We start from the raw sequence: 13970 nt of genomic DNA, 5'->3' as shown, positions 1-13970 counted from the left end.
CTTTACTCGCTGCTTGGAGGATAAGCCCAAAACTGCACAACAGCTCTGAAGAAAGGAAGCATCAGAGGGAGTGTCAGGTATGACTTTGGCATGTTGACAGTGAACCCCAGCGAGTGTAGGAGGTTTGCTGTAGTCTGGAGGTGGGAAACGACAGCTTGGGGCAAACCAGCTTTCAACAGTTAAGCGTCAAGATAGGGGAACACTGGCACCCCTGATCCCTGCAAATTAGCTGAACCCACAGCCATTACCTTGCTCAACACCGGAGGGGCACTGGTAAGCCAAAGGGGAGTCCTTGCTGAAAATGCTTGTGGCCTACCGTAAACGGCAGGAGGTACAGATGGGCAGGCAGAACAGGAATATGGAAGTAGGCATCCTGCAAGTCAACACTATCATCCAGTCTCCTGGGTCCAGGGCATACAAGACTCGAGCCAAAATAAGCATTTTAAATTCCTCCTTCTGGAAGGGGAAGTTGAGGGCTCGTATATCTAGGGTACAACCTGCAAAACCTACCCCTCCGATGTTATGGACCGCCAGTGGGGCAGGTAATTGCAAATGCTGTCACCAATTGATTGCCCATTAAAGAGGCAGATTAGGAAGGTTTGGAGGCTGCATCTGCTGATGGGATGATGGACTGACCAGACCACTGGCTACCCGACCAACGAGGTCTGTGGACACTGTGGCCTTGTCCACGCAGAGGCTGGGAAGCATGCGCAGGTCTTAGGCTGGGTGGAAGTTGGCGCAGCTGAAAGCCCCTTTCGTGGTCATGAAAGGCGGATTGGGGGTGAAGTGAGGCCGTAGAAAGTCCCAAGGACTTTGCCATAGCCAAACTGTCTTTGAAGCGCTCGAGTGCCGAATTCACCTAGTCTGTGAAGAACAGGTGCCATCGAAGGGCATGTCCATAAAAAGCTAGTTGTCCTCAACCAGGTGTGGTGCCTCAGGGCCACAGTGGTGAAACCGCTCTGCCCAGTGAGTCAGTTGTGTCCACATCGTATGGTGAACTTTGCTGCATCTCTCCCGCCGGCAACACCCTGGGAGAGGATGGCCCGTGCCTCCTCCGGAGCCTTTGGTAGCACTTCCGCAACTATGTCCCACAGTGTGGGAGTAACAGCCTAAAAAGCATGTGTTGTTCACCGACCACAAAGCCAGCTGGCAGAAGAAAACATCTTCCTTAAAGAGCCCAGCCTCTCAGATTCCCTGTCCAGAGAAGTGGCAGGGAATGCCTCTTGAGAAGTTGAGGTTTGAACCATTAAGCTCTCTGGGGGAGGGTGTTGTGTGATGAAGTTTGGGTCCCCCTGGAGCTGGGTGGTGGCAGCAGGCGATTGTTCTATTCACAGAAAACTCTGTGCTGGGTTTGGACTGGGTCCCCAAAAGAATGTCAATGAGGGCTTTGTTGAAAGGTAGTAGTGGGTAGGATGTGGAGACTCCTGATTGTAGCACCTCTGTCAGGATGTCAGTCTTGACTGCCACCGAGGGCACCTGAAATTCATGGACCTCAGCTGCCCTCTGTACCACCATTGCCTATGAAGCTTCCTCCTCTGTAGCCAAGGTAGGGGAAGAAAGCGTATCGAGAGTATCCAGTCAACTGACTTCACCTAGTTCCTCATACCAGTCTAAGTTAGGGTCATTCTCATAGGGCTGGTATTCTGTAGGGTTCAGAAACCCCTCCCATTCCTCCCAAAGTCCTACCCCAAAGGAATAGGACTCGGGCTCCAATCTAGGAAGCAAAGTTCCTGCCAGCATTGAGCGATGTCCCTCTGTGTCAATAATCGGGTTCAGAATAGAGACGTGCTGCTGGTGGGCGTCAAGGAAGGTTCAGATGGCATGACAGGCGTTAGGCCAGATCAAGAAGTGGATACATGGGGCCCGACTGCAGCTGGAGTCGCCAGTGGGGAACCAGATGGGACGCCTTCAGATGCCACGGGGCCCGGAGAGTCGGGGAGACGCGTTGTTAGCCAAGGCACTACAGCAGAGCCAAGCCTTGAATTTCGATACTCCTCCCTTGTCTCATCGACCAAGGAAAAGTTGAAGATATCTTCGACTTCTTCTTGTGCCTCGCCTTACCCAAGTGTCCAGAGGACTTGAACCATGACCTTGGACTCCGAAAGCGCTCCCGGGACCTTCCTCTCGATTTATGTGGAGACGCATGCCGGGGCACCTTGAGTTTTAGGGACCATTCCCTGAAAGCCTTCAGGTTCATGGCATGGCAATCTGAACAGGACTATGGGTTGTGGTCGCGCTGCGAACACCACAGGCAGACAAATTGCAGGTCTGTCACAGACATCAGCCGGTGACAGGCGCAGCACCGTTTGAATCTTTTCTTCATAGATGACATCTCCTTACACACCAGAAGAAAAATACTCCATAACAGTGAACAAAACATCAAAAAAATCTAGTCAAATAGTGACTGGGGTTAGCTCTTTCATGATCAGCATTGGCTGGGGCAGAAAGAAAAGGACCGACATCAGCACACCCTGGTGGCACCTATATAGGCTTTTGGCGTGGCCAACAACACATGTGGAGCCTATCGAGGCCACGCCAGGGTACTGCTCACAAAAAATAATCCAGATCCACGCGGGGGAAATTCAAAGGTAAGGAATCTGCAACTACAATACTTTATCAGATTTTATTTGCACAACAGACAGAGCGCATTGAAAGATCATAAAGCCCTAAAAAGCAACAACAAAAATACATAGCCAAAATAAAAGACCATAAAGCCAGACTGGCAATGGAGAATACCCTCTTGCCAAGTACATCAATGTGTTTAGACTATCAGGTGGATTGGCAGAAAAGGAATTTAGGTTTACTTTGCTCACCAAAGCATTCATTACAAAGCTGCTTTTCAGCAATGGATCCACAGTCAAAAGGGTAGGGTCACACGCAGCAGACCTGTGGGCATGTAGCAGCAGGATGACTTATCAACAGAGTGTAGCAGGACTTTGCCCATGCCGCAGCCAAAGTGTCTGTAAAGACCTAAATGAAGGGTAGCAAAAGCTCTAAAGATGAAAGCCCATCCTGAAACAATTCATTAAGCAGATTAGCCTTAGCTTCCACTTCTGGCAACTGCCAGTCAACACCTCTTTTGCGCTGAGGACTACTACAGCAAAGGAGTCACCCTTCTTGGAAAAGGACCCCAGTAGGGAATCCAATTCAGTCTCTGGCAAGGTAGCAAGGCCACTTACATTTTGGAGATGCAAATAAAGATCATCATCTGTTAAGTGAAGGAGCTGCAAATTGCTAGTCCCTTGCTCACCGTCCCAGTTATGTGGTGAATCCTGAAATTCATGTGCTTCCGAGTCATGCCCAATAAGGTCTCAAGGCACTGAAGATATTGCAGAAGAGGCACTGTCGGAAAGTCCTCCAATAAATTTATAATTTCACAACAAAACATTGGGCGAGATTTCTGCTGAATTCTGCTCTGGATTGGAGATCAGCATACCTGGAGGGTAGGCAGGAGATGGCACTGTCGACAAAAACATGGCCTTCTGTAGTTGGGTAGAGGAGTCTACAGGCATAAGTCCAAGTGGAAGTCTTGCAGGATCAGTGGGGACAGAAGACACACCAGGGGTGATCCGGAATCACCCAGAAAAGCTGCTGCATTTCCACCTTGAAGACTTCTACATGGTCAGAGGCACTGATTGCCTGAGAAAGAAGGGTCTCATGGGCTCCAATTCTGCAAGACAATCAGAATCTTAAAAATGACAGAGTCTGACTTCACCATTCCTCCCTGGAGTGGGAACAGCAGGGGTTCGGGGAAGGGTGGGGGGCAATCCGGTCTGAACTTCTTGTATGTCAGTCAAGACTTGTCCATGGACTTTATCTTAGACTTACCCAAGACCAGAGACCAAGAGTGGGACCAGGGCCTTTGTTACCCTCTGCCTTCATATTCAGGAGGGAGCATCTGTCCCATTAATATGAATGATGACTGGATCCAAGACCCAATGTCATGAAAGTCCGAATCTTTATGGGAGACGTGCCGAGCACGCTGTCACTATCTATTTTTGGAGGTCGTGAAGCACTGACTGAGTTCGAGAGGAGAGCTCCGGGTCCATGTCGAAGGACTCAGAACAAAAAGGAACTTGTGTCAGTTCATAGGCATGGTGCCTATTTATGGCTCTGTGCTGTCACTTTCAGAGGCGAAATGAGGGCACTCTGAAGTCAGATGTAACCACTTAACACGTTGGGGCAATTGCTGGAAAGGATCCGGTAGGGAGATTCAAAAGTTAAGTAATCTGCAGTAAAAGTATCACAAATTGCCTTTTGTCCATGTTTCAAAAGAGTGCCTAAACCACCCTTAACAAATGTATGCTTTGAAACTTGATAGATGCACAGCGGTTTCAACAGTAGGTGACTTGACTTCCAAAGTTGTCATAAAATTCAGTCTGTATGGGACCAGCTAAGCAAGTGAGGACAGCTTTACTATTACATATTTTCGGAACTGAAGAACTTTGGCACTCATTCTCATGAAGCTACACCTTAAGTGTCTGCTCCTCATGACTCCACATCTACCACAATTTGTCAGTTGAGCAGGCATACTGTATTAAGTACATGTTGAACAGGCCCATCAGAACAGTGAGCCCTCTATCCTTTAGTTGGCAAGCTGTTTCTTCTAGTAAGGTGTGACTAGCGAGAATGCGGAAGCCAGTATTTCCACCCTTTGGGCAACCCTGTGCACAACCAAGCCTGCTAAGGGTGCTGCATGCTCTGAATGAAGAATGCCAACCTTTTCAGCATGAAGGCTAGCCTATGGAAGAGGAGTTCAGGCTACAATGTTCATGAGTAGAGGTTATACGTGAAAGGCATGGCATGCATGTCTGTAAGGCATAGCCATAGCACAATAAACAATGTAAAAGTCAAATACATGTCCTATAATAAGAAACAAGTGTGCTTTATGAAAATTACAAGCACATGAGATTCTTAGCTGTATGAAAGACCTTTCTGCAGTAGTGCGGTATACTCGCTGCTTTTTGTTAGAACACTAACATAATTGTACTCGTGATGTCAAGTTTTTTTTATAGAATGATTTTATTGTTTCAACAGCAGGTTATCACAGACAATGATTCTGCTCAATTTACATAAAGATACGCAATAGTCCAGTGTGAAATCATACCCCCCCCAAAGGCGCACAACCCCACTGTTTCCGGGATAAGCAATATGGCACCTATACATTACCTAAACCAACCAGACCATAATATTCCCGCCATTTCCTCCATATTTTAATGTACTGCGAAGGGCAGCCCCTCCCCTTATACGTTGCTTCTTCCAATATGCCACATCATTTCAAGCCTCGAGCCCAGGCTGTCACAGCACGGGGGTGTGGGAGATCTTCAGTTGCACACCATGTCGTGTTCTGCTATGATTGTGCCAAGACCAATTAAAGATCTATTCCCCCCACACCCCTCCCTCCCCCGGGGCCCTTCAACATCCTCCATAATACCCATCAGTGTAATGAATGGATTCAACTTGTTGGGAACCCCCATCACCGCACAGAGGGTACAAAGAATGGTAGGCCAATAGGAGTGACTCACCGGGCACGAGTAAACCATATGGAAGATATCACCCCTTATATCGTGGCACCTAGGTCAGGCGGGAGAACTACGGCCCACCATAACCGATGTGGCATTAAATAGGATTGATGGAGATACCGCCATTGTGTGAGACGAGTCTAGAGGATATCGCCAGGATCCGGGGAGACATGCATGCATCACTCCAATCGCCTTTGACCAACTCTCCCACCCAACTCTCCCACTTAAACATCAGGTCATCTAGCGTTGTAAGGAGTGAATAACCAGGGATGATGCGAAGCTCTATGGGTAAGATGCACAGTTCTGTTTCAGAGAGGTGGGAGTTAGCAGGTGTGTGCATTGTAGTTAGATACTTGTTTTTTTGATTGCATTAGGATTTTAATTGTTTTTATTAAGTTAATATATAGATGCTCGAACAATGAAATACACTGAATGTATTGCCTGCCAGCCCTCCGGACAGACATTTGCTTAAACTGTGGAAAATAAGCTGTAAAAGAAAACACTTTTACATCACTCTGTGTACGCCACGCACCTTCGGTACGATAACATATTCTCACAAGGACACTCACCATCTCCAGAGCAACATCCTCTGGCACATCTCTCTCTAGATCAAATGAGAACTCTATTGCTTCATTGTCCTTGTATTTTCCTTTAAGCTTCTTAATGTCTTCAATGCGTAACCAGAGCTTGATAGAAATTTTCTCTCCGTCATCTTCCTCTGCTAACTCAACCCGAACTCCTGTCTCCTCTTGGAAAAAGGCATGGTTTAACAGGTCCTTTATGGCATACCTGCAAAGTAGAAACAAATTATTTACTAACAAGTAATAACTTATCATAAATTAGGCATCAGACTGCATCTGGAAACTCAAAAGCAGTACTCTTGCGCACTGGTACGTGGTATTGTGCGCCTCTGCGCAGACATCTTTTGGAAAGTGATGAACGGGGGTACAAAAAAACACCACCCAGGCTGCTGATGTAAGTTGCTTTTAAAGACTTGACACAGATCGCATCTGTAAATTGGCCTGAGCACTGTGCAGATCTCTAGGTTAAGGCATTCTTAAATGGAAAAAAAGTTCATTCAACAGATCAGGGAGATGGGAGGGTTGGTGAGGAATCATCAGTTAAGAGTATCTTCCAGAAGGAGCATTTCTGAAGTAACGTGTTCTTCTAATGAGATGATTTTTCAACTTGTTAATAGACACCAAAGCAGCACCTTCCTCATAGTAGGGTCTGTGGAATGGTTCAGACCAAAAAGTCCTGCAGAACCGAACCGGAAAAATGCTCATCCGACCTGACTGGCAAGGCACTAGTGCTTTGTAAAAGGTGTGCATTGATGCCCACGAGGCAGCTTGACAGTTATCGAGAACAGGTACTCTGCATGCTAGCACAGTAGTAGCAGCATTGGCTCAAGTGGAATGAGCCCATAATTGTTCTTTCAGGTGGCTGCTTCTCAGCTAAAGCATGGCAGTTTTTGACGCAAAGGAATATTCAATTAGACATGGCTCTTTTTTGCACTACCTCACCCTTCTTTGCTCCAGAGAAGCCCACTAAGAGCTGATCATCCACACGATGGGCTCTCTTGGGGTCGAAACAATTTAGTATCATTTTCTTTCAAGTGGTGAGGCAGGGAAAAATAAAGCAGAAGAGAGTGATAACGTGACCAACGTCGAAAGGTGTTACCACCTTCGGCAAGAATGCAGCTAGAGTACTTAGCTGCGTGCCATGGTGGCAGGCCCGAAAGGGCCTGCAGCTTATTCACAAGACAGGCTGACTCGATGCGACGAGTGTCATGGGACTTAGTGGACAGCTGTTCATTCGGTTAAATGAGTCACACATTAGGAAAGTACGAACCAAATTCAAGTCCCACTGTGGCATCACAAAAGGCTTTGTGGAAATGTGCCGGTAACCTTAAAGAAATCTCATTACAAAAGTTGATTTAAACAAGGAAGGGTGATCCAACGACTTTAAAAAAGCCAGAAGAGTCAACAGATATCCTCTAAGAGTGCCCAATGCAAGCCCTTGCTGGGCCAACAAAAAAAGAAAATAATATCTCAGACAGCTTGTAGCAGGTTAGTCTATTATTGCACTATGCCACAAACATGTCTCAGTGCCTAGTGTACACTGGTTTGATAATTGACACCTGGCTTCCAAAATCACATCAACAACCTCTGGAGGGTAATCCACGGAGACTCAATCTCGGCAACCTGATCAGAGTGCAGATGCTCATGCCCCGACGTTCTGGATACCACACCCCCTTGGCACATCTGGAGCCATGAGGATGACTTGGGCCCTGTTGGTCTTGATCTTCTTCTGAGATTGAGCCAAGAGGGGTAGCAGCAAAAAGGCATACCAGAATCCCAAGTGGACATTGCACATTTTTGGCAGTTTTGAAAAGATAGAGCAGGGGCCAACCCATCGCTGGAAACCACTAAGAACCATCTCTAGGTATAGCTACCATTAGTGATTCACTAGGCAAATGCAACAGAGTTCTTCTGCCCCAGTGTTCAGAGATACTTTCAAGTTGTTCAACACCAGAGAAAAGGCTTGTTGAGTCAGCCACTTTCAGAGGTGCAGGTCTCAAGACCACACTTTACGCTGCTTGTTACAGTATCACATGGAGATGTTGCTGTCAGTTAGTAGCTCTATGAGCCTCCTCTTGATAGATGGTATTAAGGCCTTTAACACCAAGCAGTTTGACTTAAACTCGAAGATATTGAAACGGAGGCAAGTTTCCATTGGAGACCAGAGCCTTCTGATCTCTACCTCATTCAGATCGCCTTCGAAACCCATTAGTGATGCATATATTTTACCAGTCAGTTTTCTTTGGGGTAAAGAGAAGGGTCTGCCACTGGTGTAATCACAGCCTTTCAGCCACTAATGAAGATCTTTTGCAAATGGGGAATCTGGATGTAATCCAACATGTTTCCCCAGCTATGTACCCAGGTCCTACTGCAGAGCCCACATGTGCCATCTGGCACGTCAGACTAGCAGGATGCAGAAAGTCAGGAGTACCACCAAACCTAATGCAATCCTCTGTGAGATCATCAGGATCCTAGCCAGAGTGTACTGGACTCTCTGCTCCAGGAGTAGAAGACACAAAACTGCATTGTATCCAGGATAGCTCCGATGAAGGGAATCATCTACGAAGGAGTCAGGTGTGAGTTTGGCATGTTGATAGTGAAACCCAAAGATGTTGGGAGGTTTGCCATCATCTGGAGGTGGGCCACTACTGCCTCGAGCAAGTTCACTGTCAACATCCAGTCATCGAGATATGAAAATGCTAGTAGTACACCCAACTGCCAAAAATGCATTGTGGCCAATGTCATCACTTCCGTGAACACCTGAAAGGCACTGGCAAGGCCGAACGGGAGCAATGAAAATTGAAAATGTCCTGGCCCACTGTGAACCACATGTAAAGCCTGTGGGCCTGCAGGACGGGAATATGGAAATACAGGTCCTCTAGGTCAAATGCTAATATCCAGTTTCCCAGTTCCAGTATAGGCCAGTCCTAGGCTAGTGTGAGCATCTTGAATTTGTCCTTCCGCAGGAAGGCGTTGAGGACAGAGATCTAAGCCAGAACAAAGGCCTAATGATGGAGGAGCACAAGGAAGGAGCGGGCGTAACACACCCCGATCTGCAAGACTGGAACTTTCTCTAAATGAGAGGGCAGAGCCCCACTTGAACAGATGGATGACCTATCCATCTGAAATTGGGTCTAACCACCCTGGAAAGAAATGTCTGATCCTGCCTCCTACAAGGTGGGTGTGTGTTAAAAAGGAAACACAAACTGTTGTGCAGTTGTAGTTGCCGGAGGGCTGCGGGACTGGGCTACACGCTGTCCCAGATTTCCTAGACTTTGTCTCTGGATGCCATGGCCTATGCCACGAAATGGCTCAACATCCTGGTGTACTGGCAGCAGGGTCTGGTGTTGGCAGTACTGAAAACTCCTAGCACAGACAGGAAAGGGGAGAAACTGCTGCGGAAAACAGTCTAGCACTGGCAGACAGGTGCAGGGAATGCACTTTGGCTCGACTATTAAGGACGCCTCAATGGCAAAGTCTGCATTTTCACCTAAGAGACATGCCCACTGAAGATACTAGAGAAACCTGTAGACCTCATCCAAGCATGGTGCCGAAGCACCACACCTGTGCCCACTGTGGTGCACAGGTACTCAGTTGTGCCGAAGCACCACACTTGTGCCCACTGTGGTACACAGGTACTCAATTGTGCCGAGGTCAAACTGTATCACAAATTTCAAGCACCACGGCCGTCCTGTATGGCTTTGGCCGAAAACGCCTATAGTTTCTCTGACACTGCCGACAGGATTTGACCAACTGCATCCGATAAGCCATGACTGTAGTTCTTTGAAAGCAGCTAGATCTAACGGAGAACAAAGCAAGGCAGGCAAAAAAAAAACATGCCTTTGCCAAAAGTTTTTATGCGCTTAGACTCGTGGTCAGGAGGAGTCATGAGAATGGATTACGGGTCAACTCTGCTGGTGGATGCCTGGCCGACCAAGCCCTCAGGCGTTGGGTGTTGCAAGGAATAAAAAGGGAAAAAAAATATCTTCTGTGACGAGCTACCGATATATTAACTAGGGGGATAGGGCGGGGGGAGAACATAGCTTTGCCCAAGTGCCTAATTAGGTGATTGACCAGGCTGAGGAATATCTGTCAAGATGTTAATTTGACTTTCACTGTGTGTAGCTGCAAGTCAAGGGCCTCAGCAGCCCACCTTGTCCTTCATCCTAGTCATTGGAATCTAATCCAAAAAGCTGATGTGCGGTATGAGCTCTACAGGATGGTATGGGAAAGGTAAAGGAGTCTGAGGGATTGTTAATGGCTATGACTGCATAGGATCTGGTACAGACTCAGCCAAGGGCGTTTCAAAGCAAACTTGGGGTCAGAGACCACTATAAGTATTGGCTCCTCTTCCAGCACCGTTGGGGGTCGATGAGAAAGCTGTTACACAGACTGCCATCAGACTGAAGTAGGCACCGAAGCCAGTGCAGAACCCAATGTGGGTTCAAGCGGCACAGATGGAGCCAAATATTTGCAGCATGAACTCCATAAAGACCTCTATTTGACTAGAATGCCTGTTGAGAAACTTCTGCCCTCTCTGGACCCCTGAAATGCCAAAAACTGTCTGATTCACATTTTGATTTCTTATTCTTTTTCTTATACTTACTTGAAGATTTCGACCGTGAGAAGGAGTTACCGCGTGAACTACTTCGGGAACAAGACCTTCATTTGGACATCCACTAGTCATGGAACAGAGGATTGAAATGTTTGGTGATGTTGAGTTTCGCTTTGAAGCTCCGTATGGCCTTTGGGCTCATCGGAGCAAAGTCATTACAGGCCTTGAAATTGTGATCTTACCCCAGATGTATCTCGTGGAGATCTGTCAGACATTTGCTTGTGACAGTTCCTACAGAGTTTAAACCCAGTTGAGTTGGGACGGGATATATTGTCCCTCGCACACTGGAAAAGAAACATTCTGGAGCAAAAGATACTCCGCAAATATGAGGAGCAAGGTCCATATCCACGTCTGAAGGCATGGAGAGGAACTGACATCAGGACGTATGGGTAGTGCATATAGGTAGTTCTGCTAGTCAATTCTGGAGCAGAACTTGGAGCTGCATGATGCCACCTAGAGGCATTTTTGAGTTTCCAGATAAGATTACAATAAGCAGTATCCAACAAAACATGATCTCCTCAATTACCAACACAGGTCACCTGATTCTTCTGATAGGGTGCTACTGCCAAAGTCCTGAAAAAGACCCCAGTATAATTTAACGAAAAGGGGTTCAAACATAGACAAATCTGGTCTTGGGCCGATTTACACTACTGACACTAAAGGAGCAGCTATTAGGCGTTCAAATTTCACAAAAATAGTAGTCATTACTCAGCCAAAACATTAACCTTTTGATCCTTCATTCTTGTATAATTTTCACATTGTATGCCACTACACTTGCACTGCACCGTGTGCCACTTGGAGCACCCTGCTTATTTTTTGTAAATAGAGTTTAGCAAGAATGCCATTGTGTCAGCCATCCAATACAGTTAGCTGCATTTGTGTTACACATTTGTTTCATTTCAGCTATTGTCAACATCAATAAAAACATCAACAAAAGGCAATAAATATACATAAAATACCAAGTACATTAAAAAAATGTGCATTTTAAAATAAAGAATCCGTTATCAGGGCCTTATTTCAGCTGCAAGGCTTATTACGGGACCCAACGCAATAACCACATCACACTGCATTTGGAATCTCTTTATTGGCTACCTCTCGAGGCAAGAATTCAGTTTAAAATTGTCTGCATGACACACAAAGCCATATACTTCAACACCCCGAGCTACATTGCACAATAACTGGAGCTATCTGGCAGCACTAGAACCTCAAGAAGTACCCTATCCTTACTATTGCACCCGCAGAAATGTAAGAAGAAAACTTACAATCGGGCCTTCTCTGGCATTGCCCCGAGAATCTGGAATTTCCTACTTTCTGAAATCCAAGTTTACCCTTCACCTACATCTTTAAAAAAACAAGTGAGAGTGCTATTGATGAAGAAATCCCTGCTCTAGTTCACAGGATCTCTACTCCCTGGCACGGATAATGCACTCTGGTTGCACCTGCGACCGGTCGCCTGACACAATGGCCTGTTAGGTTTTTCTCTTTGGGACTAGAGGGAGTTCTTCACCCCGCCCTGATACTACTACTTCCTGTTCTGTTATTTTGTCTATTTATTTCTATTTTTTCCCTGAGTTTTATATAGCGCAAAGTCAACCGGAAGGTATCAGAGCGCTTTACATGAGCACCAATTACGTTACAGACGGACACATTAATTTTTGTTAGCCACGGGGAGATTAAGTGATTTGCCCAGAATCACAGGATACTGAGCGTCTTTGCTGACAATCGACGCGGTTCCCTAGCTTAGAGATTGATCGTTTTAGCAGTTAGGCCACATCCTCTCATCATTATTACTTATGATTGGTTTGCTTTACCCGTTTCTCTCACCCTGTTCATTGGTAAAGTGCTCTGATACCCCCTAGGGTCATGTTCACAATATATAAAACTCTAAAATAAATAATGGAATATTCCTTCAACAGACAGAATCTGATAAAATGACTTGCTGTGTAACAAACCAAAGGCAAGTCCAATAACTAAGTACAACAATGTTGGCTTAAATTGTGTAAAGCCCATGGGAGCAAAATAGGTTTCAAATATTTTGCACAGGTTTTGCTATAAAAAACAACGGGAAAAAAATAAGTGCAGTACATTCTGTGATGAAAAGTGATCAGAGTTTGTCCTTAAGGTGGCTACTCCAACCCATAAAGGCTATATCGGGGGTGTGGCCATGCCGTCAACCGTAATGGCTGCATGGGTGTGTAGCTCCGGCGCCGATATTCGTATCCTGAGGGTTACGGCCCTCCACCCCGCTCCATCCACTGCAAAAATTCTATCCCTCTGGAATTATTTAAATGCTGTTCAGAGGATCTGATACCATTACTAATTGATGTGATCCACGCTATAGGCAATGGGCAACAAGCACCAAAATCCTGGAACCTAACCCAAATTTTTTTTTCTTTTTTTAAAAGACAAAATACCTCAAGAGAGGCTCCTATAGACCAATTTCGCTCATTAATAGCGATGCCAAAATTTTTGCAAAAATATTGGCTACTAGGTTGGCGCCAATAATGTCTCCGCTCGTTTCTTCCCAACAACATGGATTTATCCCAAAGTGAGATACTACAGCACATATTAATATGGCTATTTTCGCTTTTGATGCTGCTCGGACCCAATCCACCCCACTCGGTATGATTTAATTAGATGCAGAGAAGGCATTTGACCGAGTGGGGTGGGACTTTTTATGGATAGCACTTAAGGCATTTGGCATTAAAGGCCAACTTTTGAGATGGATTCAATCGCTTTACGATAACTCTATGGGCAAGGTATCTTATATGGGTAAATGCTCCTCTTTGTTTCCAATTAGGAGAGGGACAAGGCAGGGGTGTCCTTTATCACCCCTGCTTTTTGCTTTAGGTATGGAACCTTTCTTAATTGCACTTCAACGCCAGGCTTTAATATCCCCTTTTTTAATGGCTCAAATATACTTGATATTACTGTATATGCGGACGACGTCGCAGTTTTCTCTTCCGATGTGCCTCAAGCCCTGAATGGTATTATATTAGAAGCGAGTATATATGGCTCAGTCTCAGGCTATCGACTTAATACCACTAAAACCCAAATTATTATGAACCATCAATCGCCAGTCCCTGTTTTAGGAATTTGAGGTGTAGCACCTTATCTAGGTGGGCAAAATCTCCTCGAATATTGATTTAATTGTGGCATTAAACTATGAACCATTACTAAAAGCGACTGCTATGCAGTTTAGGAAATGGCATAAACTGCCGCTTAGTATTATTGGCCGAATAAATCTGGTCA

At 45.9% G+C, this 13970-nt stretch overlaps 1 protein-coding gene across 5 annotated transcripts in view; it reads right to left on the bottom strand.

Annotated features, from left to right (window-relative positions):
- Positions 1-13970, bottom strand: part of WNK1 (WNK lysine deficient protein kinase 1) — a 1566458-nt gene that overhangs the window by 937399 nt on the left and 615089 nt on the right. For all 5 annotated transcript variants that reach the window (XM_086952842.1, XM_086952840.1, XM_086952841.1 and 2 more), the window contains exon 6: positions 6092-6311. In XM_086952842.1, the coding sequence (XP_086808968.1) occupies positions 6092-6311 (220 nt within the window). The remainder of the gene's footprint in view (positions 1-6091; positions 6312-13970) is intronic.

Source organism: Lissotriton vulgaris, chromosome 1_2 (assembly GCF_964263255.1).
Source record: "Lissotriton vulgaris chromosome 1_2, aLisVul1.2, whole genome shotgun sequence".
Lineage (NCBI taxonomy): Eukaryota > Metazoa > Chordata > Amphibia > Caudata > Salamandridae > Lissotriton > Lissotriton vulgaris.
Note: the sequence above shows the minus strand (reverse complement) of the source record. Positions and strands in the feature narration are given on the sequence as shown.